Source organism: Lithobates pipiens, unplaced genomic scaffold (assembly GCF_037356315.1).
Source record: "Lithobates pipiens isolate NorthernLeopardFrog02 unplaced genomic scaffold, aLitPip1_a1.2 Scaffold_22, whole genome shotgun sequence".
Taxonomy (NCBI): domain Eukaryota; kingdom Metazoa; phylum Chordata; class Amphibia; order Anura; family Ranidae; genus Lithobates; species Lithobates pipiens.
Window position 1 is genome coordinate 260,793,628 of NW_027507784.1, and position 24,632 is coordinate 260,818,259.

General features: G+C 41.2%; 1 protein-coding gene across 1 annotated transcript in view; it reads right to left on the reverse strand.

The window, feature by feature from the left end:
- Positions 1 to 15,179: 15,179 nt before the first annotated feature.
- CDR2 (cerebellar degeneration related protein 2) overlaps positions 15,180 to 24,632 on the reverse strand; it is a 37,504-nt gene continuing 28,051 nt past the window's right edge. Inside the window, exons 3-5 of the mRNA XM_077449006.1 lie at positions 23,587 to 23,735; positions 20,959 to 21,123; positions 15,180 to 20,149 (exon numbers count right to left, since the gene is read on the reverse strand). Of these exons, the coding sequence (XP_077305132.1) occupies positions 19,294 to 20,149; positions 20,959 to 21,123; positions 23,587 to 23,735 (1,170 nt within the window). The 3' untranslated portion in view covers positions 15,180 to 19,293. The remainder of the gene's footprint in view (positions 20,150 to 20,958; positions 21,124 to 23,586; positions 23,736 to 24,632) is intronic.

The following is a 24,632-nucleotide window of genomic DNA, read 5'->3' on the forward strand; positions in this document are numbered from 1 at the left end:
ACACAGCCACGCCCCCCAGGTAAGTAACACGCCCCTAGAACACACTTAAGCCCTACACTGCTACCCCCTGGTTAACCCCTTCACTGCCAGTGTCATTTACAAAGGAATCGGTGCATTTGTATAGCATTGATTGCTGTGTAAATGGCAATGGTCCCAAAAACTGTCCGATGTGTCCACCATAATGTTGCAGTCACAATAAAAATCGCTGATCACCGCCATTACTAGTAAGAAAAAAAATGATTAATAAAAACGCCATAAAACTATCGCCTAATTTGTAAACGCTATAAATTTTTTGCAAACCAATCAATAAATGCTTATTGAGATTTTTTTACCAAAAATATGTAGAAGAATAAGTATCGGCCTAAACTGAGGAAAAAACTATTTTTTTATATATTTTTGGGGGATATTTATAACGGCAAAAAGTAAAAATTTTTCTTTTTTCAAAATTGTCGCTCTTTTTTTTTGTTTATAGCGCAAAAAATAAAACCGCAGTGGTGATTAAATACCACCAAAAGAAAGCTCTATTTGTGGGGAAAAAAAAGGACTTAAATTTTGTTTGGGAGCCACGTCACACGACCGCACAACCCTCCACGTGTAACAGCGCGGGATCATTATTATATGTATCCAAGTTCTTCCAATTTGTGTCAGACATGTGGATGCTCCATGATTAGTAGCATCCAATGCAGTTTATCTACTATTGAACGCTTTTTACTATGTGTGTGTTTGTGCATAATAAATGTATATATTTTGTAAATTGACTGTTAGTATTGTTACAGTGCCTTGCGAAAGTATTTGGCCCCCTTGAACTTTTCAACCTTTTGCCACATTTCAGGCTTCAAACATAAAGATATAGAATTAAAATTTTTTGTGAAGAATCACCAACAAGTGGGACACAACTGTGAAGTGGAACGAAATCTATTGGATTTTTGAAACTTTTTTAGCAAATAAAAAACTGAAAAGTGGTGCGTGCAAAATTAATTGGCTCCTTTACTTTCAGTGCAGCAAACTCACTCCAGAAGTTCAGCGAGGATCTCTGAATGATCCAATGTTGTCCTAAATGACTGATGGTGATAAATAGAATCCACCTGTGTGTAATCAAGTCTCTGTATAAATGCACCTGCTCTGTGATAGTCTCAGGGTTCTGTTGAAAGCGCAGAGAGCATCATGAAGACCAAGGAACACACCAGGCAGGTCCGTAATACTGTTGTGGAGAAGTTTAAAGCCGGATTTGGATACAAAAAGATTTCCCAAGCTTTAAACATCCCAAGGAGCACTGTGCAAGCGATCATTTTGAAATGGAAGGAGTATCAGACCACTGCAAATCTACCAAGACCTGGCCGTCCCTCTAAACTTTCAGCTCAGACAAGGAGAAGACTGATCAGAGATGCAGCCAAGAGGCCCATGATCACTCTGGATGAACTGCAGAGAACTACAGTTGAGGTGGGAGAGTCTTTCCATAGGACAACAATCAGTCGTACACTGCCCAAATCTGGCCTTTATGGAAGAGTGGCAAGAAGAAAGCCATTTCTCAAAGATATCCATAAAAAGTCTCATTTAAAGTTTGCCACAAGCCACCTGGGAGACACCAAACATGTGGAAGAAGGTGCTCTGGTCAGATGAAACCAAAATCGAACTTTTTGCCCACAATGCAAAACGATATGTTTGGCGTAAAAGCAACACAGCTCATCACCCTCAACACACCATCCCCACTGTCAAACATGGGGGTGGCAGCATCATGGTTTGGGCCTGCTTTTCTTCAGCAGGGACAGGGAAGATGGTTAAAATTGAGGGGAAGATGGATGCAGCCAAATACAGGACCATTCTGGATGAAAACCTGTTGGAGTATGCAAAAGACCTGAAACTGGGACGGAGATTTATCTTCCAACAAGACAATGATCCCAAACATACAGCAAAATCTACAAAGGAATGGTTCACAAATAAACGTATCCAGGTGTTAGAATGGTCAAGTCAAAGTCCAGACCTGAATCCAATCGAGAATCTGTAGAAAGAGCTGAAAACTGCTGTTCACAAACGCTCTCCATCCAACCTCACTGAGCTTGAGCTGTTTTGCAAGGAAGAATGGGCAAGAATTTCAGTCTCTCGATGTGCAAAACTGATAGAGACATACCCCAAGCGACTTGCAGCTGTAATTGCAGCAAAAGGTGGCTCTACAAAGTATTAGCGCAAGGGGGCCGAATATTTGTGCACTCCCCACTTTTCATTTTTTTATTAGTTAAAAAAGTTTCAAAAATCCAATAGATTTCGTTCCAGTTCACAATTGTGTCCCACTTGTTGGTGATTCTTCACAAAAAATAAAAATTTTATATCTTTGTTTGAAGCCTGAAATGTGGCAAAAGGTTGAAAAGTTCAAGGGGGCCGAATACTTTTGCAAGGCACTGTATACCTTGAGCCCTTACCATGGCTAAAGGAGGAGCCAGGACCTTTGTTAACACAGCAGGTGGAGTAGCTAGACCGAAAAGGTAGAGCTACAAACTGAAAAAGGTTTCCTACCTTGAAGTGTAGAAATTTCTGGCAAGCTGGGAAAAAAAACGGCATATGGAAAAAAGTATCCTTGATGTTGATGGATGCCAGAAGTTCTCCCCCTTATAGGACGGAGACTACTGATTGGATTGACTCCGTGCGAGAAAAAAAAAGGAAAATTCAAAACCGGTTTAGATCTTTGAGATCTAAAATGTGTCTGACATCCCCATACGGTTTTTGAACTGTAAAAAAAAAAGGCTTGATTAAAACCCTAATCCTTGCTCTACCAAGGGGACCACCGATATCACTCTGAGACAAGATATGATCCAAAGCTAGAAAGAGACTTCCTTTCACTAGATCTCTGGGAACGTTTTGATCTGAGAAAACGAGGAGACAGGAACTCTGATATTGTTCCCTTAAAAACTGTAGAAGCTTTCACCCCCCCACTCGTTCAAGCGGGGGCGCCCTTTCATAGGCTTTAGTATTTTGTTTTGTGGGTTACCTCCCCCAAGTCCTCATTTGACCCTGAGGTTTACCTCTTGAATCCTGACGATAGAGACTGTCGTGACTTTGCCCCTGGCACTGGAGAAGAAGCACATTTAAAAGAAAAATATTTTTCCCATTAGAAATTCTTTGGATATACTTATCCAGATTGTCTCCAAATAACCGTTCACCATAAAAAGGGTAACTGGCTGGCCAAAAGCTTTTTGAATGGCGCTTCGGCTAAGCATCTTTCAACCATAGGATTCTATGCACATGTACCAGCCTTAGCATGAGCCGAGAGGCCTGAAGAGTGGAATCTTTCATAGCGTCAGCTGTAAAACAGAACACTTCTGATATGCCAGCCAAACCCTGGGCCTGCTGATCAGGAATAACTTTAAGTACCTCTATAAACTGGTCCTTTAAAGACTGAGATACTCTGAATGCCAGCGCAGGTTTGAATGACTGAACCTGCGAGCGAAATAGCTAAGAAATTGGAGTTCCTTTTTTTTTTTTTTTTTATCTGTTGGACCCTTTAGCATATGAGCATTGTCTACTGGACAAGTCAGGTTTTTGTTTAAAGAGGATATAGCAGCGTTAATTGCTAGAACTCCCCATAAAACCCTTCCTCCATAGAATAAAGTATTGAGAACTTTTTCAGAGGAAAAAAAGCTGTTTATCCGGGTGCTCTCACTCAGAATACATATGCTTTCTTAGCCATGAATGACTAGAAAAAGCATGAACAGATTGGAGGGGGCCTTTAGTGAGCCCAAACCAGAAGTGGACTCATCGACTGCATTACTGGCAGTAAAAATGTGGAGCAGACCAATTCAGTGAGTGACTGTAAACAACCTTTCCTGCGAGCTTGATAGTTTGCAGCAGGTTCTTCGGACATCAGCCTTTTCCTGGTCCTAGAGAGAAATTTGCCATCCCTCGCTCCTTGTTCCTCAGTATGAGGGTCCTGAGCAATGGACGGGGACCTGTTACGCTTAGTCCCACTCTAGGATGCGATTAAAGCATCAAGCTTTTACTTCAAGCTTAAAATGGTTGAATTAAAAACCTCCTTAGTAATATACACAGGGCCTGTAGTGTTTAAGACCAGCCATATTACTCTCAGGGGACAATGCCATCTTACTGGGATGGATCTAGGCTTCCGTGTGACTAAATAAGTCTTTCTAGAGCCCTTTATTGAGGTGTTTTTACCCCCCTTCTGCCATAGCCTGATGCACAAAGCAGAGGTACTACCAGAAGGAGTGCATCCACTGGTTGAGAAATAGTTCAGTTCTGTCACTGCTATTAAAGCTCAACTTGATGAAGTAGTAAAATGTGTCAAAGGAATGCCTGTGTCACCAACCTCATTGCCCGTGTCCCTCCTGCAGCATAAATAACACCATGGTGCTTTAAAAACCAGTGGATAGATAAAGTCACGCTACGGACTACTCCCTTAATCTGTGACTAGAATAAATGAATTTAAAAATTAAAAGAAAACCTGTGAATAGGGATATTAGTAAGGGGTTAAAGCTGCCTATGCCTAGATCCTCCACCCCTTGAATGGGGGGGGGGTAAAAGATAGAAAATTGAAAGATGGGCTATGGCGCTAAAACCCAGTGCATGTGCAACTCTGTGCATACAAGTGTATCTGCATTTAATTAATATAACAGTGCTATCAAAAATTATTTTAATGTGACTAATATATGCATATAAGTGCTAGTGCTACGGTGGTCCATACATATACTCTGCTTATATTATTGCTATCAAATTCATGAAAATTCCTAGGAAATTCATAATAAACATACAAAAAATAATAATAATAATCAAAAATCAAAACAATCCAAAATGTGCAAATTGATTAATCTCAGTAAGCATGCAAAATTCATGCAGAATATTTAGTCCATAAGAACGTCTTTCAACATAAGAACTTTTCCAAAATCGCATTCAGAAATCGCTGGAAAGTCGCATGCTGTAATATTTCAAGAAGTGGTAGCAAAGTAAGGTGACTAGTGCAAAAAAAGTGCCAGTTATCAATGTAGAGAGAAACGCTCTTCCCCGGTGCGCCACTCAGTATTGTGGAAATGTGATTGCTCTCACCAGATCAACTACCCCTGCGGGGTTAGACGAGCTTTCACAGTATAAGCCACTGTGCTGCTAACTGAATGCTGCTGCTGGGGGAATGTTCACTCTTCACTTCAAATGTACTTCGTGATTATGTACATGGAGGAAAGGAAAGCATATCCATGGTGCAAATACGTTTTTAAAACCGCTTTTATTTAGTTATAAAAAGAGAGTTACTCACATTTACTCGTAGAGTAATTCGCGTATGGGCTCCAGAAGACGTCACTCTGACGAAACGCGTATGGCGTGGCCATGTACGTGCACCTTTCCCATAGCCAGCAGCAGTAGCGGCCGGCGAAGTTTGCCTTTGTTTATATACGCGAATTACTCTATGAGTAAATGTGAGTAACTCTCTTTTCCTATAGGATCCACCGGGAGGAAGGAGGAATGGCGGAGGGGGGGCTCGGATGCCGCTGAGCTCTATGCCGTTTAAAAAAAAAAAAAAAAAAAAACACAGGGTGTCCGGTGGGGAGAGGGAACCCCCCAGGCTTACCGGAGGTCTTGCTGCACTAGAGAAGAGAAACTTGCTGTTTCCTGGATAAACGTGAGCTCTCCGAGAAGCATGAGACGTAAGTGCTCAATACAGCCCCTAGTCGTGACACATAGACATGGTAACATTTACTGATTTAACCACTTAAGGACCGCCGCATGTAAATATACGTCGGCACAATGGCACCGACAGGCAAAAGCATGTACCGGTACGTGCTTGCCTTCCAGCGGGTGGGGGGTCCGATCGGACACCCTCCCGCTGGCTGCGGCGGTCCGTTTTGTTTCAGGAGCGATCCGGGATGAGGGGATGGCTGTTGGTTTCTGGCCATCCCCTCTCGATCGCTCCTGGCGATTGAGAAGCTTCCCCTGCCTGTGTAGTGTAAACACAGGCAGGGAGGAAGTGATGTCACTCCTCGGGGCGGTCTTTTTGACCGGACTGCGAGGAGAGCAGAGACAGTAAGTGCACCAACACTACACTGACATGTAGGTACACATAGGCACACAAATCACCCCCCCCCCATCGCCCCCTCCCAGTCACAGTGTCACTGATTTACTGATCACTGCATTTAGTGTCAGTTGTGACAGTAAAAAGTGTCAGGTCAGTTAGTGTTAGGTCCAGGGTAGCCCCCTACCCCCCTAATAAAGGTTTAACCCCCTGATTGCCCCTAGAGTTAACCCTTTCACACCCTTTTGCCAGTGTCACTAAGCGATCGTTTTTCTGATCGCTGCATTAGTGTCACTGGTGCCGCTAGGTAGCTAGTTATTTTTTTAGGTTCACCGCCAGGTTTTTATAGCGTTAGGTACCCCCATATACTACCCAATAAAGGTTTTAACCCCCTGATTGCTCCTAGAGTTGACCCTTTCACCAACGATCACCGTATAAGTGTCACTGGTGATGCTGGATAGCCAGTTAGTTATTTAGGTTCCTCGTCAGGTATTTATATAGCGTCCGGGACCCCCATATACTACCTAATAAAGGTTTTAACCCCCTGATTGCCCCTAGTTAACCCTTTCACCCCCTTTTGCCAGTGTCATTAAGCGATAATTTTTCTGATCGCTGCATTAGTGTCACTGGTGCCGCTAGGTAGCTAGTTATTTTTTTAGGTTCACCGCCAGGTTTTTATAGCATTAGGTACCCCCATATACTACCCAATAAAGGTTTTAACTCCCCGATTGCCCCTAGAGTTAACCCTTTCACCAGCAATCACCGTATAAGTGTCACTGGTGATGCTGGATAGCCAGTTAGTTATTTAGGTTCCCCGTCAGGTTTTTATATAGCGTCCGTGACCCCCATATACTACCTGTTGGAAGTGAACAAGAAGTAACGTTATATATCTAAAGTTCTACACATCTGTTGGTACAACTGAACTCAGCCATATTGATGTTTGCATGACACACATGTTTAGAATGTGTAGAGGAATGTGGCAGAATCTGCATAGCAAAGGAGTTATCTTCAGCCCACCTGGTATGCAGAAAGCTTCAAAGAGATTGACGAAGACGGCCCAGGGCACATCGACTGCAATACTGGCCACAGAAGCCAAGTATGGCAGAACAGTCAGTAATTTTAGGAGGGCTGTCATGTGAACACTGATTGGTCCAAACAAATGGGACTGGCAGTAGGGTGTGGTATGGCTGGGGTATGTTTAACAAAAAGGGTTGCAACAAGAGTTTGGTCTCTCTCTCTCCCTATTCCATCAGGAGGTCGAGTCACAAGGGTCGATAAGTATAAGGCTTATATTGTACTTTGATTGTATGCTATGTATTATTGTAACTTCTATTGATACCTTATGCACGTTTTCTTATTTCCTTGGGAAATAAATGAGATTTAATTGATCTTAGACCGTGTATTGATTTCATTGCCAATGGTGATAGCATTGTGATATTAACGATAGCATGTGCTTGGCGTATTGATAGATTAGCTGGACTATAGGGACTAGACAAAGGAATACATAACTGATAATAGTAATAATAGACTGAATTGATCAGTTACTTCACTACCTAATAAAGATTTTAACCCCCTGATTGCCCCTAGGTAACCCTTTCACCAGTGATCACTGTATAAGTGTTACGGGTGACTCTGGTTAGTTCGTTTGCTTTTTATAGCCTCAGGGCACCCACCATTTATTACCCAATAAAGGTTTAACCCCCCGATCACCCCGCGGGTGATATCAATTAGGTTTTAGGGTCAGGGTCTGCGTCGCCCCAGGCAGCGCTAGGTTAGTGACAGTACCGCTAACAACCACGCGCAAAGCATGCACCTCCCGTAGTGGTATAGTATCTGAACAGATCAATATCTGATCTGATCAGATCTATACTAGCGTCCCCAGCAGTTTAGGGTTCCAAAAAAACGCAGTTAGCGGGATCAGCCCAGATACCTGCTAGCACCTGCGTTTTGCCCCTCCGCCCAGCCCACCCAAGTGCAGTATCGATCGATCACTGTCACTTACAAAACACTAAACACATAACTGCAGCGTTCGCAGAGTCAGGCCTGATCCCTGCGATCGATAACATTTTTTTTGGTAGCGTTTTATATTTAAATCCTTAAGGTGGTGCTTGGTTTTCGGGGTCCCATACACGGCTAAGCTCCCAACAGTCCCCCACATGTGGTAATTTCACTTATGCCCATAGCATGTGTGAGCAATATATCATTTAGTGACAACTTTGTGCAAAAAAAAAAAAAAAAAGTTTGTAATATTCCCGCAACTTGTGGCAAAATATAAAATATTTCATGGACTCAACATGCCTCTCAGTAAATAGCATGAGGTGTCTACTTTCCAAAATGGGGTCATTTGGGGGAGTTTTGTGCTATTTTGGCATTTTATGGCCTTCGAAACTGTGATAGGTAGTGAGGAGTGAAATCAAACATTTGCACCCTTAGAAATCCTGAAGGTGCTTGGTTTTCGGGGTCCCATATGCGGCTAGGCTCCCAAAAAGCCCCACATATGTGGTATCCCTGTACTCAGGAGAAGCAACAGAATATATTTTGGGGTGCAATTCCACATATAACTATGGCATGTGTGAGCAATATATCATTTAATGACAACTTTTTGTAAACTTTTTTTTTTTTTTGTGTCATTATTCAATCACTAAAAAAAAAAAAATATTCAATGGGCTCAACATGCCCCTCAGCAATTTCCTTGGGGTGTCTACTTTCCAAAATGGGGTCATTTGGGGGGGGTTTGTACTGCCCTGCTATTTTAGCACCTCAAGAAATGAGATAGGCAGTCATAAATTAAAAGCTGTGTAAATTCCAGAAAATGTACTCTAGTTTGTAGACGCTATAACTTTTGCGCAAACCAATAAATATACGCTTATTGACTTTTTTTTTTTACTAAAGACATGTGGCTGAATACATTTTGGCCTAAATGTATGACTAAAATTTAGTTTATTTGATTTTTCTTATAACAAAAAGTAGAAAATATCTTTTTTTTTTTTCAAAATTTTCAGTCTTTTTCCTTTTATATCGTAAAAAAAAAAAAAAGAAAAAGGCAGAGGCAATCAAATACCATCAAAAGAAAGCTCTATTTGTGGGAAGAAAAGGATGCAAATTTCGTTTGGGTACAACATTGCATGACCGCGCAATTACCAGTTAAAGCAGTGCAGTGCGAAATTGTAAAAAGACCTTAGAAAACTCCACTTACCTTTCCCACTGCAGACCCAATCTACACCCTTCACGGTGGGTTCCGTTAAACCTTCAGGAGCTGGGGATCCTTGAGGAAACCCACAATCCTGGACCTGTAATAGCACCTCCGCCAGTAAAACTTTATGGCCTTACTACCAAAAAGTTCTGGATCCCGGGGTCCAGCTCTCTAAAAGAGAAGCATTTACAGGCAAATCCTCGTTTCTTCGGATACGAGGCCTGGGTACCATTTAATTTGGCCAGAAAGACACTTTGAATGGATCTGGTCTGCATGGCTAGCCCCAGTAAGGATTGCTCCAGTGGAGCTCAGCACAGCATATCATCCTAACTCATGACCAACACTTTAGAGACTGGTGAAAAAACTGAGGTACTCCCACCAATGGCAGGGGTTATATAGGGAGTGCACTTTTTAATTTAGGGCATGCCAGTGTTCATCACCTAATGGTGGTCTATAACCCACATAGAAACTACTATGGCTCTGTGTCCCGTGATGTACGATAAGAAAAACCTGGGACACTTTTGGGTGTCCCAAGGAGAGGAGTAATGTGGTGCGCTATACATTGTGTTAACAGTGGGAGGGGCTTAAAGGGGTAGGGTTAAATAAAACAAAAGCATTCTTGTACCTATAAAATATGCTTAAATTAATAAAACAAATGTCACTATAAAACTATGAATTTAGCCTACCTTAAAAGTGGACTGCAGGCCCTGCGCTAGGGCTGGTGGGGGGAAGGATTTTTATTTTTTTTCCCCACACAGGGGAAAGTGCAATTTGCTAATTACACTTTCACCTGTGTAGAATAAAAAAAAATCCTTCCACCCACCAACCCTGCAGTCGACTTTTAGCAATCGCTGGGCAGGATAGACCCCTGCACCTTTTACTCCATTGCCAGATGGTGATGAGTGATGGGTGAACAGTGGTTTGTGCAATGATGGAGGATTTCCTTCTCCCTGCAGCTGAGCTCCTCATCCTGCACTGCCCCTCCATCACTGGCTACAACCCGGGCCCCTTTTCTCTCCAGTCCCGGATGTCTCCCTCTCTGTCAGGAGCCCCCCTATACAGATTTCAGGTTCAAGGGTGCACTACATAAAGAATGCAGGGTTAAGGGGTGCCTTATGTACAGAGTGCAGGGTTCAGGGGTGCGCTGAGTGCCAGAGGAGCCTAGTGGAAGTTTCCTTAGCTCTGTTACACAGGCAGCAGTTGGCCTGGAGAGATGGCGCGAGTGCTGGTAATGCCCGCTTCCTGTAAATTACACCAGCCACACAGGCTGCATGGGGTAGGAGAGGGTTTTTTTTTTTCTTGCAGCTGCACAGAGTGCACAGCTATTCCTCTGGGTGTGCAGATCACAGGTTGCCCCCGGTTTGCTTTCTGAGTGGTGGAGTCAGCTGAGCTTCTGCTGACTGGGCTCAGCACAGAGCAGGACATGCTGACTTTCTTCCATTATAGGAGCTGGCAGCAGCTTCCCTGAGAGAATTAGAGATCTTGGATGGGCCAGGGGCAGGAGGAAGGAGCTGCAGCACCCCTGTCAAAGCGGCACCTGGGGCAGATGCCCCCCTTTAGTTTCAGCCCTGTTTGTAGCAAAGCTAAATTTTTGACAAGAAAATCTTAACAAGAATTCAACTAAAGGTGAGTCTATTTATTAAACAGGTGTCCAGCAGTTATTTGAGTATAAAACCCCTTCCATGTCATGCTGTCAGCAATGGCCCTATATGGAAGAGAAATGTCAAGGCCTGAGAAAGAAAACAAGGAAGGGGAGTGGTCTGCACACTTCAATCCTATTTGTGTCTTTGGGATGAATAGGAATGCTCATTACGAGCAAGGTCTTTGCATCCAACCACAGAAACTATCGGCTGAATAAGCGGATGTAAACCGACTCTCATCCTTTCTAAACTACTGCAATATTGGTTATCTAGAAGGATATACATGCCTCCTGCATGTATACTTATCTGTCAAATGTGTCCATTCTGTCTACTATGAGACCCAAAAAACTGCAGATTTTGTGGGTGGGTCTGTTTTCCAGATCTCAGTGGGTGGAGTCGTGATGTCAGTAGACACCCCGCCCACCTCTACACTCCCCTTATCAACATACATTTTCTCCTGTGTATTTCTTACACTGAACTTCTGCTATGATCATTAACATTCAGTCAAAACCCAGAAAAGTCCCTACATGACTTCAGCATGCCAAATCATGCTGACGTGTGGAACAGCCAATCCTTGCAGAGCAGCAGAAGAAAGGAGTGGGAGGGAATTAAAAAAATAATGCATGTCTCTTAGGTTAGTGCACAAGATATATATCAATAACCTGTCATTCACAGCAAGGGGGAGGATTTGACAAAGTTTTTCTCTGTTTGTCAAGATTTATCTCACTGAGCAATAAAAGAGGATTGCTCAGAGCTGGATTAACTCTTTGTGGCAAGACTGGGCTCAAATGGTGACATCAAAAAATTAATTTCAGGTTTATATCTACTTTAAATTCCCACAAAGGGTGCAACGTTGCTTCCTTCCTTTTCTGCCTAAATGAAACCCAATTAAAATACCACTGTAATTCTACTTTTATAGGAAGCAAACTATCCTAAAAGCGTCCCTCAGTGCTTGGTGAGAACTAGGGCAGGGTGCCTTGTAAAGGCACAACAAGGTTTGCCATGGGAGTATAAAAAGCACTGTTTGGTATGAACTAGCACCATTAGAGCAAAGAGTTTTCTTCCATGCTGTGTTTCTTGTAACAAACTCATGCATAAGAAGGGAGGACTAAAAAAAGTCACCTAACCTAGAATAATATATCCATAAACTTTAATTTTTGTCAGTGTAAAAGCATGCCATTTTGGTTTTAACCAGCAGCTGGCTGTGTATGTGAAATGTCTGGTGAGGCATCAACAGCAAATTTTAATATCCTAGGCACTCTTTTTAAGCTCAGCACATAGTAACAACACAGGTTATTGGACCTTATATTTTTTCACACTGAAATAAATGGATGATTGGCAAGTCTGTGTAGCATAACATTGTATGAAAATGAAAAGCAGAAGTAGTTATTTTCCTCCCAAAAAAGGCAGTATCAGTGTTCCTGGCTTGGTTGGGAGAATAAACATCAAAATCTCTTGTCTTCCAGAGTTCCTGTATTATTTCCAGGCCTTGTTGCTTTGAGTTCTGTGACATCCTCCGGCTCTTTCAACAATGTGGCCTCAGACACAAAAATGTACTATGTTTATACACAGTGTATGACCAGGGTTAGGATTTCCTGAGCTTGATCAATAGAATATGGACTTTATTCCTCACTGTCAAATATTGAACACTCCACAGCAATGAAGATGGTTTGTACTTTTGCAGAGATGCAATCTCTACATGAAGAATTATTCTAATATATATATATTTATTTATGCTAAGGACTGCAAGTCAATATACAGTACTTCAAGTTCTCACAGAGGCAGGTTTAATTTCTAGACATTTTGCATACATCAGTGGAGGTTCCTATGAAGCCACTTAACCTTTTTAAAATGAAAAAAGGTGTATACTGCTAGGTGTCCCTTCCATATTAAAGCGGGGTTCCACCACAGTTTTTTTTTTTTTTTTTTCCTTGGGGGAAATGACAAGGAGTACGATTTTGAATAGTTCCACTTACTTGTGCCATGCTAAAACTCTCATGCTGCCGTTTTTTCCGACTTTTTCCAAGTTTATAAAATCGTCTCCTGACGGTTTCCATCTTGCCTGTGGGCATGTGAAGCCCACAGGCATTCTCTTCCGAGACACTGTGCTGACAATAACTGGGCGCTACACACAGACTCATGGGAACTTTAAAAAAGGATCCCAGGAGACAGTGTGGCCAAAAGGAAGTGCAGACCTGCCGCTGAAACACCGCCCATGTCCAGAGATTACAGGAGACCAGGAAATTGAAAAAAACAAAACAAAGAGAAGATGGTAGCAGCAAGGTAAGGTGGATATAATTAAATAACACCCTATTACAATCTTAGGGGCATAGCAGTTTAAATTCGGGTGGAGCTCCATTTAAGTAGCTTCTGTGTATCATAGACAAAACTAGCTCTTACACATTGGCGTGTCACATCTCCATTCCCTAATTAGAAAAAGCTTGCCCTCAGTCACTCAGAAAACTGCCCCATTAAAGTCAAACTGGAGCTGCACGATTCTGGCCAAAATGAGAGGGGAAAAAAAAAAGGGGGGGGGGGGGGCTAACTTTACTGGCTTTTTTTTTTTTTTTAATTCATTAAAGTAATTTTTTCAAAAAAATTGCATTTGAAAGACCACTGCGCAAACACAGTGTGACAAAATATTGCAACAACCACCATTTTATTCTTTAGGGTGTCTACTAAAAATAAAAATTTATAGATATAGACTCAAGTAATTTTCTATCAAAAAAAATATATATTTTTTAACTTGAAACCAACAAATGTCAGAAAAAGGTTTAGTGTTTAAACTTTTTTCACTTACACATGAAGTCTATTCCATTGACAAATTGTTACAATGTTTACACTTAAGTTCAACTGAAAGAATGGAAAAAAAAAAAAAAAAAAAAAAAAAAAAAAAGACCTGCGCTAACCTCAAAATTCCAAAGTGAATGAGATATATATATATGTACTAAACAAAAGAATAAAAAACTTCAAATGTAATGCCTCTAGAGCCACCTCAGAAAATGGTGCATTCAAATATATATGCATAAATGTGCAAAATTATTATAAAGTGAAACACAATTACGTGTCATTAATGTGGTAAATAAAAAACATATAAAAGATGAAAAAATGGCCAAAAACAAAAATATACCCCTGAAATTAAACACACCCCAAAAATTGAGAAGTGCACGAGATGAAAAACAAAATAAAATGATACTGAAAATTATCAACTCTATATAACATCCATATAATTGTGTGACAAATTATTAATGCAAAGTGTCCATATAATTAATCAAACACCAGTGAGAAAATCTTCATGTGAATAACTGGATTTGAAGCACACAAATTAAATTTCCTCTCCAGAAGTGTGATGTGCTCTTTCCTGTCACCAGACAAATGAATTGGCTCCTTACCAGCTCCAAGCGACCCCCCGTTACAGAGGGTCACCACAAGCAGAATATAATTAAATGAATATCCAGGTAGCTGTTCCCCTTAAGCGATCCCAGATCTTCCACACAGTGGGACTATAGCTGTTACTCCATATATCACTCCCAGCTGAACGTAGTGTCATATAGGGAAAAACATAGGCTCCAGATTGTGAATTAAAGTCATTGGTTTTACACTAACAATGAACGTATGCACTTACATGAAAGAGTTTAAAAACAGGCTCAAACAGAAGCGTGCGCCGGCTGGACACACGCCACAGAAAACGTGCAGCTCTATGTCAAACTATCTATCTTTGATAGAGAAACGGAGGATTATTACCCATCAGCCAATTGTGTCCCATTGCAGAGATTTCCCTTCATTTCCTGTCCCACAGCCAAACAGAAATTGAGAGGAAATCCCTGCAAATTAAGGGAATTCTTTGAGGAAAGTGGTAGTGAATTCTGTTCTACCACTTGTACCTGCAGGCAAGCCTATAGTAAACCCTGGTACACATTATTCATTTTTTTTGGTTGCATGAAAAAAAAATAAGGAAAACCTGATAGCTCTGGTTGGAGCCTCTGTACTGACCATGCGAGATTAGTACAGCAATCTCCCCCGCTGAGCTGTTGTATTCTGAGTTCTTTAAGCTGCCTGCAAGCATTGTGGCCAGCTTTGCTTGGAAGACTTCACATATCTTCCTACAAAACATGCACATTTTATTGCGGGGGATGGAAGAGTTGCATGTTTCTGCCTGTGGCGGAGAAAAAGTCTAAGCCCCTCAGGGTTATAGAGATACCAGTTCAGCACACACAATCAAGCAAATGTTCTCCAAAGTCTGCCCTCATGTTGTAAAAGCACCGCGACCCCTGTGGAGGCAAATATTGTTCTTGATTAAAAACTTAAAAAAAAAAAAAAAAAAAAAAAGGGATCCATATCAGTTTTATACAGAAAATATTTTAATGCGCACTTTTCACCCACATGTATATTCTGGAATGGCAAAAACATAATGGTGCATATCCATAGATTAGGAACCAATTCTTAGCAATTAGATAGAGCTTCGATAAATCAGTAAGTTGAACAGTTCACATACTAGATGCCTTTTCTGGTAACAAGTTCTCTTTATTCATCACCTTATGGACAGAAATAATGACCTAAACATACACGTTACCTTCCAAAAACACAATCTAAGATTACCACAGGTTGTTTACAAAGGTCATTACTTACAATTTATTTTTGGTCACCAATTGGCTGCAGACACCGATTGAAATTAGTTGAATGGGTTTATTGGAAAAGTTTCAATAATTAGATCAAACTTTTGTCAAGCAGGAATGGCCACACATGGGTGGAAATTTGGCCTATCCCTGCTGAACGGGCTCAATTTCAGTTCATCTATGACCAATTTAAGTTAAAGTCGCGCTGTGCTGATTTCTGGGTTCTTTTTTTTTTTTTTTAAAGAATTATAGAAGTAGTGGATGTTTTGCCCTTTGCAACCCACTGTCAACTGTCATTTCCAGTTCTCTTCTTTTCCAGTTTTCCATCTTTACTATAACCTACTTTATAATCCTCTCTTTCCTGACAGAACTGCTGGCATCTTCAAACCCGACCTCCCCCACCCTTCCCTCATGCTCAGGTACAGGAGATGCAAGGTTGGGTTTTCTCTGCATCCAATTCTGATGACAGGAGAGTGTTCAGACATCTCCGGGGCGGCTGTGGAGCGCACATCAGAAGGGTCCTGTGCATCTTTGGCTCTGTTTTAGGTCCAAATTCAGGATAAAGTTCGGATCCAACTTGGACCTGAAACCGTGACGCACTGGACCCCCTGCTGCAAGCCACGGCCACGGATAGTGTGAACCCAGCCTAACAGAGATTAGATTACAGAGATCTGCTCACACTTTCATTTTTAGAAATACCTTTGTCACTTATTCTGAATCTTATACAGCATGTTATATTTCAGACTATGCTACAATGACCTACCAGTTACCATACTATAGGCTCCCCTTATAGTGGTTCATGCTTAAATTATAACTAGAGACAATAGAATTTTTTATTTTTTTTGGATAGAGTGGAGAGGGATTAGGACACCCATCAGGTTTTTAATTGCAGTCTTAGGGAGATTCACCCTCTCAAATTGTCCCGTTTACAATTGTCATTGAAAGTAAATTTCATATTTTTAGTTGTCCCAAAAAATCAAGAGAAAAAATCTTCCAATGTGGATTTATCCTTAATTGCAGGGATTTCTTCTCAATTGCTTCTTTGTCTATGGGACTGGAAGTGAAGATAAATCTCCCCAATAAGCCACAGATGGCAAAAGAAAACAAACAAAAAACTGTCAGGGTTATAACCATCCCTTACTATATCCAAAAGTTGCCTATAATTCTACTTTAAACTCCCCAATTAACAAAGTCCATAAGATGATACCATGTTATAAACAATAGAGCAGTTATTTTAGTAGGTAAAAAAAAAATATATTAGTATTACAAAACTCATAAAAACTGTAAAATAATTTCCTTTTGCCCATTTTCAATAAAATTAAACAAGTTTCAACAGCAAAATCATACTCTGTTCTAGTCACTACCTACTTTAGTAGATTTAAAATGACTATTTATTCTAACTTACTATAGATAATAGGAATTAAGGAAAAATGCTTCTCAAAAAGATTCCCTGTTGCCTAAACGTTTAAAGGTCCCCATTTGTGAATGGGTAACCAGCAGTAGTGGCCGCCCTCCTAATCAATACGCCCGACCCCTGAAGCACATGATTAGAGCCTGAGGCTCTAGTTGGCTTGGGGTGCAGAGCACTGCACCCTGAGCCCATCCACGTGTGTGACATTAGCCAATTAATATTTGCCAATGTCTTCCTGCCTCTCCGTCCGGCCAATCAGGAAGTGGGTCCTGAGACCCCGATTAGCCGGGAGGAGATGCAGGGGGGCAGCCACCAAAGCAGAGACCTGGATGGAGTAAGCGCAGGGTTGGCGGGCGGCCTGGCAGGTGAGCAAAGCAGCGATTTAACGATCAACGGCGTGGGGGGGGGGGGGGGGGAGTGAGGGGGCCAGGTTTGTCTGACGCCGCCCCCCCAAAAGAAAAAAAATTGAGCACCAGCCGCCACTGGTAACCACCATTCCCTGAAAGCCTGGTTCTTCCAACAAAATCATTGCTGCCCTTGTCAGCTATGTTTGGGCAACAGGTAAAGCAATAAATACTGTCATTGGAATTCCATTTAATGGATATAAGGATTCTGTACAAATAATTACATTTTACGGCATAAAACAAGTGAATAATACTTGTCTCTAATTTATTTCACAGTATTATTTTAAATTCTCTGTATTAAAACAGAAATAGGCTAGCCCTGTGCTTCTTTAGCTTTATAGAGATGCTACCATACAACTATATCAACTCCATATATTTACGCAGAAATTTATTTGAAAACTTTTCTGTTCCCACGTGGTTATTCGCTCAATCTGAACGCACATATATTTGATAAAAAAAAGAAAAAAGCAAGATAACACCAGAAGTGCATCTACTGTATGGCGTTTTCCAAACAACAGACAAAACATATTAAAGTGGACCTTTGAAGTCACGATTTGTCATAGCAAACATCTAGAAATGTTAATTGTGCCCAAGTAGTACCATGAAAAAAATCTATGACTTGAACTTAAAAAAAAAATGGCAGTGCATGTCCTAATATATGACTGTACTCCTGCAGTGTGAGGGACACTGCTGCTTGTCCCACCAGATTTGGTGATGTCGTTATTGTGCTTCTTGTTGGAGAGGAAGCTGTACCAAAAGACCTCCACTGCATTCATTCTGTGATCTGAGCTTCCTGCACCTCTCCTGCTACTCTTTGAATAAATTCCTCAAGTTATCACCAGTCATCATGATGATGGCAGGCTCTGACATGAGAAAGCATAACCCATTTCTTTCTACCAAGATCACAACCTCATGAGACACAGTGCAGAACAAAGGAATAGTATATAATGGTGGACAAAAAAAATGACCTCAGACACTACTTGCAACAATACTCCTCTCCACAGTTCAGGTCTTCAACACTAGAAGCTTACTATGAGCAAATTAGGCAGTAATCTTTAAAGCTTAAAGAGATCAGAAATGTACATTAAAAATGGATAGACTACATATAGTAAAATCCAATACCAATATGGAATTGCTCTACTGTGAATAGGCTAATGAGGTAGCCATGACAAGTCTTTATGGTCAAGCTTTAAAAAAAAAAATTAAATACATTTAGACCTAAAGTTTAACTCTACTTTCCCAACATATTTGTTGTTGTACAGGAGGACTAAGATATGTTTAAATACTATTCGTTCTTTACCAGTATTGTTCTAAAAGTTCTGTAGAGGGCTTGGCTTGTGTTGAACTGTTCCATTTGTGCTATAGATTTCTACAATGGTCTACAGACAAGATATGTGAATATAAGCAGCATTCCATAATGTATACAATTTCTTAATGGCAACAGGCAAAATCTGAGCCTTTGCCCATTTAGAACAATATTTATGGTATGTCAAGACTATTAAAAGGAGAAGTCCAGCCTGAGCTCATTCGGCTGGTCTTCTCCTATGCAATCAGTTTTGCACTCCTATGAGCTGTTTTCAGCAGAGAGCGGTCTGAAGTCCGCTCTCAGCACTGCGTTGTCCCAACACTTGAAGTCTGGATCCGCCAGGTGCCTGGACTGATGGCAGTCTCAGCGAGAGGCTGCTCCCTAGCTCAGCACTCTAATGAGCATTGAGGAACAGAGCAGAGCAGTCAGTCAGCAGCTCTCCGCTCAGGGAGGTAAGAGAATGGAGCCATCGGCAGTGTTTGGTGGCTCAGTTCTCAGTGAAGAGGCAGTGGGGGATCGATGCTGCATCAATCTAGGCAAGTATAAATATGGGATAAAAAATAAAAAATCCCTTGCATCTCTTTTAAAGCATATGGTAAGAAGGGCTTGGAAAGCTGTCTTTTTTGCCATCCCACTATACAACATCAATCTGTCAGAAAAGTAGACTTACGCTTCAAGTAAAGAAAAAGTGGAAAAGTTCTGGACTATATTGTGCTCTAGCTGTCTTTAGAATCACAAATCTGTTTGTATTTTGTTCGATGCTCGTTAATTTCTTCTTTGGTTTTATTGATACAGCTGAAAATTTCCTGAAAAAGAACTTTATACTCTGGCTGGGTTCCAGGGGAACCAGCTTTGTGCTTGGTAGAGAAGGAATGTAGCAGAGAACCATCTTCAAGAGGAGATACATTGGAGAGACCGGTGGACAGTTTAGAGGTCTGGACAGCCTTATGGCTGAAGAAATCGTCCTCTAACTGGCACCGCTGAAGAAGCTCCTCATACTTGATTTTCAGAGCACTGTACTGAGAGTCCACCTCATTAAGCAGTGAAATTCCCCTTTGCTTTACAGCTTCTGTTCTCCTAATACAGGTCTCCTCATGGCCATTGCGGATGGCTTCTGCAGTAGTACTGGGCAGGATCATCTCACTGCTGCTTCTTTTTAAAGGCCTTTTGTTCCCTTCTGTGGGCCGTATACTTGCCTCTGGCTCTATATCCTTGTCTGCATTTTCTTTGAAGGAGATGAAGATTGACTCTGGGATCAATTTCTCAACATTGCTTGCAAATACACTGTCAGACCGACAGATTTGACGCATTTCTGCCACCTCTGCCTCCAGTTCTTCTGCCCGAGCATGGATGGAGTTTCTCTCATGGAGAATCTGCTCTAGCTCAGCATTTTCTTTTGCAACCTGGTTGTATTCTTCCTCTAAGCTTTCTCTTTTTTTGCGTTCTGTACCAAGCTGTGCTTCCAGGATTACCAAGGTCTTCTTCAGGTTCTCATTTTCCTCCTCAATTGGTCCAGGCTGAGTGTTCATAGATGCAATCTTCTCAGCAAAAACATGATCATATACAAAATACCTGCAGAAAATATTTTAAGATTTAATGTCCTGGAAAAACTCCATCCACCATTTAAACCAGTAACACATATTCATACAATAAAGTAACAGGCAATAAAAAAAAAAGGAACTCCTTTCCCCTATATATTAATCATTTAATATAGTGAGAGGAAGGAGTCTGTAGTGTTAAAGGTTTTTTTTTTGCCAAAGATTGGTTAGAATCCTGTATTTGCAGTGATCATTGCCACCAACAGTAGGTTCAGTAATGTGGCATACAAGCTTTAAATACTAGTGAATTGACAACTTTTAGTGTTGACATCTAAATGTCTAATAATTGCATTGGTATGCATCCAAATGCAAAAAACAGTGTGTGGTAACTTAGACCCCTTTCACACTGGGGCGCTTTGCAGGCGCTACAGCGCTAAAAATAGCACCTTCAAAGCGCCCTGAAAGAGTTGATGCTGTGTCTCCAATGTGAAAGCCCCGAGGGCTTTCACACTGGAGCGGTGCGCTGGCAGGACGCTAAAAAAAGTCCCGCTAGCAGCATCTTTGGAGCGGTGAAGGAGCAGTGTATACACCGCTCCTTCACGGCTCCTGTCCATTGAAATCAATGGGGCAGCGCGGCTATACCACCAGCATAGCGCTGCACCACTTTGCGGTGGTTCTAACCCTTTCTCAGCCGCTGGAGGGGGGGGGGGGGTGGTGGTTAAAAGCACCACGCTAGAGGCCAAATAGTAAAGTGCAGCTAAAAATAGCGGCGTTTTACCACCAACGCACCCAGCGCCCTAGTGTGAAAGGGGCTTTAGAAAAGAAAAGACTTGTGGGACTTACTTGCGTAGATCATACAGTTCTTTTAGACAGGAGAAGCTGTGCGTTGACCTGGATTGCTCAAATTTCTCACTCCTGCGACACAACTGGTTGTTTTTTCGCAGTTCTTCCACTTGTTTCTGAAGGTCATCAATGTGGACCTGCAGTCCTTCAATGGTTTCCGTTAAACTAAACACAGAAAGATAACCAATTACCACAAACTAATTACTAGCCAAGTGCCATCAGCTAATTGCCAATTTCTATCTGAAGGACTGATTACCAAATGTGATTTGGTAAGAAAAAAGATTGCAGCTTCCAGTTTCCCAAAAATAAACGGGCAATAACGCCGATATCAAAATCAAAAGTGTTTGGAACCCCAACATTTCATACTCCTGATATGTGCCTGCTGTACCATGTACTTGTATGAGAAGGTATCCTGTTCTCTTTGTATTGCTTCCTTTGTGTGAAATCCCTGGTGTTCCTGCCAGTCCCTCCCCTTTCAGCCTGCTCTCCTCCAATGATCAGAATTGTCCTGACATGCACCGCCCTGCACAGCCATTCACTGGGAAGCTCTGTGTACTGTTGGTGCTCCTCCCCCTACCTGAGAACAAAGGGAATGTGAATATATAGATATATATATACCTATTTAAAAAATTGTATTTATAATGTTTTTTTTTATCTTTACACATATATTTTGCCTTTTATTCTATTTTAAACTGAATAAGTTTTTTTTTACAAATCTCTTTGTATAATGTATTTAATATATAATGTATTTATATAATGTATTTAATTGTATAACGTATTTAATATAGCATAGGGTTGTAAAATAGCAATATCAAAAGACCCAGATTTTTTCTGCTCATAGTGATAAAAACAGGCAGGCATTTTTAAGGCAAACAAAAAAAGAAAAAAAAAAAAAAAAAAAAAAAAAACCCCAACAGACAACATGTTTGTCGTCTTTGGCATGCAAAGTCAGATTTATATCGGAGGGTAGTTATCTTGTCAGCAATTAACAGGCTTCATTACTTTATTAGAATAGCTCTTATTCTGAGTCCATAGGATGTCTGGGTGGGACTGCAGACACGGATTCTGTGCTATAGAGACTTGACAAGAGAGACTATAGACAAGATGCGAGTATCAGGAACACCCAGCCTGCAGGTTCACATGGCTTGAGAATTGTTCCCAGACCTACCGGCCATGGCAATTAAATTTCACCAGTGAGGTAGCCTGGTGTCCCCAATGAGAATTCTAAAGTTTTATTCAAGTTTTTTTTTTTTATTTCTTTATTTAGAAGCGGCATAACAATTCCTTTCAAAACACATATATATCTTCATCAAATACAGCAAATATTGTGCACAAAAACAAAATGTCAAATACAAGTAAATCAGGAGGGGGAGGGGTGAAATGGTAGACAGTAGGACTAAAGAGAGGGGGGAAAGAGAAAAAAGGAGGATGAAGGCACCTTTGGGGGGGTGGACCCACCAATTCCCATGGACCGACACTCCGAGGAACCTTTCAGCTCCAGGAATTGAAAAGAGTGCGACGATATCTCACCTCAACCTGTTAAGGAGCTAGTAAAGTTGGATATTTATAAAAGAAATAAGGATTCCAGATTTTCTAGTACTTTTTCCCAGTACTGCTCCCTTAGCACTATAATTAGGTTTTCCATCTCTGGGTGATTTTAGTTTTAACTGGAATTTTCCATCCAACAGTTCATTCATCCCAGCCTGCACACTAAAACGTCCAGTGTCTGTTCTGCAGGGGTGGTGATTTGCATGGTTACAAAACAAGGCATGACTTACTTTTATTTTAAACTTTATTATAAAGGTTCTCTTGCAGTGGGGGCTGCACCAGCTCTGCATGGGTCAATGTCTCGCTTAGGTCTAGGGGATATAGAAAAGAAGAAGATCTATTCAACATGCTGCTAGACCAATCCCCACAGTGTCTCTCCCATGTCTAAGAACCTGATGTCATCAAGACCAGTGTCCATAGCCCTGCATGGGACATGACGACGCCAAAGAAACAGTCCAAAGAGACAGGAAGCCAAGGATCAGGCAAATTAAAGTGCTTCTCCTCTTCCCTAGACTAAATGAGTAGCTAACCCTTGAAGTGAGTGCAGACCCACCACAAGGGCTTAATTTTAAAGTTTCCCCAGAGTTGGACTTGAATGATTTTGTGACATTTCAATACATTTTAAAGTCTACGCATTGCAGCACATTGTGATTAGATGACCTGTGATCAGTTGAACTGCATAAAAATTGTACCATGTCTGCATTTTTGTGCAGCACGCTACAACCCACCTCAGTGTAGCATTCTGGTGTAAACAGGGCACAAGAACACAATTGCTTTCATGGTGTCCTTGTGTTAAGCCTGCATTGATCTATGAGGATCAAAGCATATCAAAAAAGCTAGTGTGAATGATCCCTTAATGAAACACATTGGGTATTTACCCATCATTGTAAACTGGGGGGAAAAAATCCAACATACAGACACGATCCAGCTTAGAGAAAGGAAAAAATATATAATACAAAAGCATAACATGTGAAATACATAGGAGGTAAAAACTGGTTCTACTAGAAACCCGATTTTCTTTTGTATTTGCTGTGACAGCTGCTCTCGGAGAAAGGTGCGGAATATAATAAGCAGTCTTACCCAATAATCTTTTGTTGTGATGCCTTGCTCTCCAGCACCAGTTTCTGATTGGCATCTTCCAGCTCTCTGGCTGTGACATCCAGCTGCTCATAGACCTTGGCATGCTGCTCATTCATCCGTCTCAGCAAGTCCACCTGCTTTGTCAGGTACTGCCAGGAAAGTAAAAAAATAAAATAAAAAATAAATAAATAAAATGGCAAGCTCCTTATAATGTTCCATTTACAGTTTTGACTTGTGGAAAGATATTAGAGTGCAGTAATATGTTCTGGTATATCTGATGTATATAAATTGAATACACAAATAGATAAGAGCGTAGTGGGGTGAACAAGCAACTGCAAGTACCTGTGTACAAGAGCTGCAGCTCTCCTAAGCAAGTATGGCATTACATAAAGTGACTAAACCTTATAAGACTTTAGGATGCTTCACTCCAATTTTTATTAATACATTCAGTTCCCCAGGGGACAAAGTACATGTAGTACTTTGTCTCAGCCATCTCAGTGTTGTCTAAAGCTAGCCATTAGGTTGGACCTCCCTCCATGGATGTCCAACAACACAGCTAGCAAGGAGACAGGCCTTTGCTTTGACAGAAAGCAATTTTTTTCTTTCTCCAAGCATTTGCTGAAGACAAGCATCTCACAAGGAACACGGGGGGGGGGGGGGGGGTAACCTGTCAGACAAAATGTTCCAGGCAACTGGGCAAGTAGAAAAGTTCCATTTGTCAAAGCAGTCATCTCCTTGCCAGTTGTGTTTCTGGACGGCCGTTTAACATCACAGCTAGCCTTAGATAATGCATAAATACGACAAAATATGACAGAATTACTAGATGTACTTTGTCCCCTGGAGAACAGAACACACGATTATAAAATCAAAGTGAGACGACTAACTTATTTTTGCACTGCAAATTTTTATTCAAGATTTGGCTGGAGGTCTGCTTTAAATAGGGCAGTTAGGTGAATAAAGCAGTTACCCAGAATAATCATTGCAGTATATAAGGGAAAGCCTAGTAAATTTTCGCTTGTTTTGGTTAAGAGGCAAGAGCTGGGATA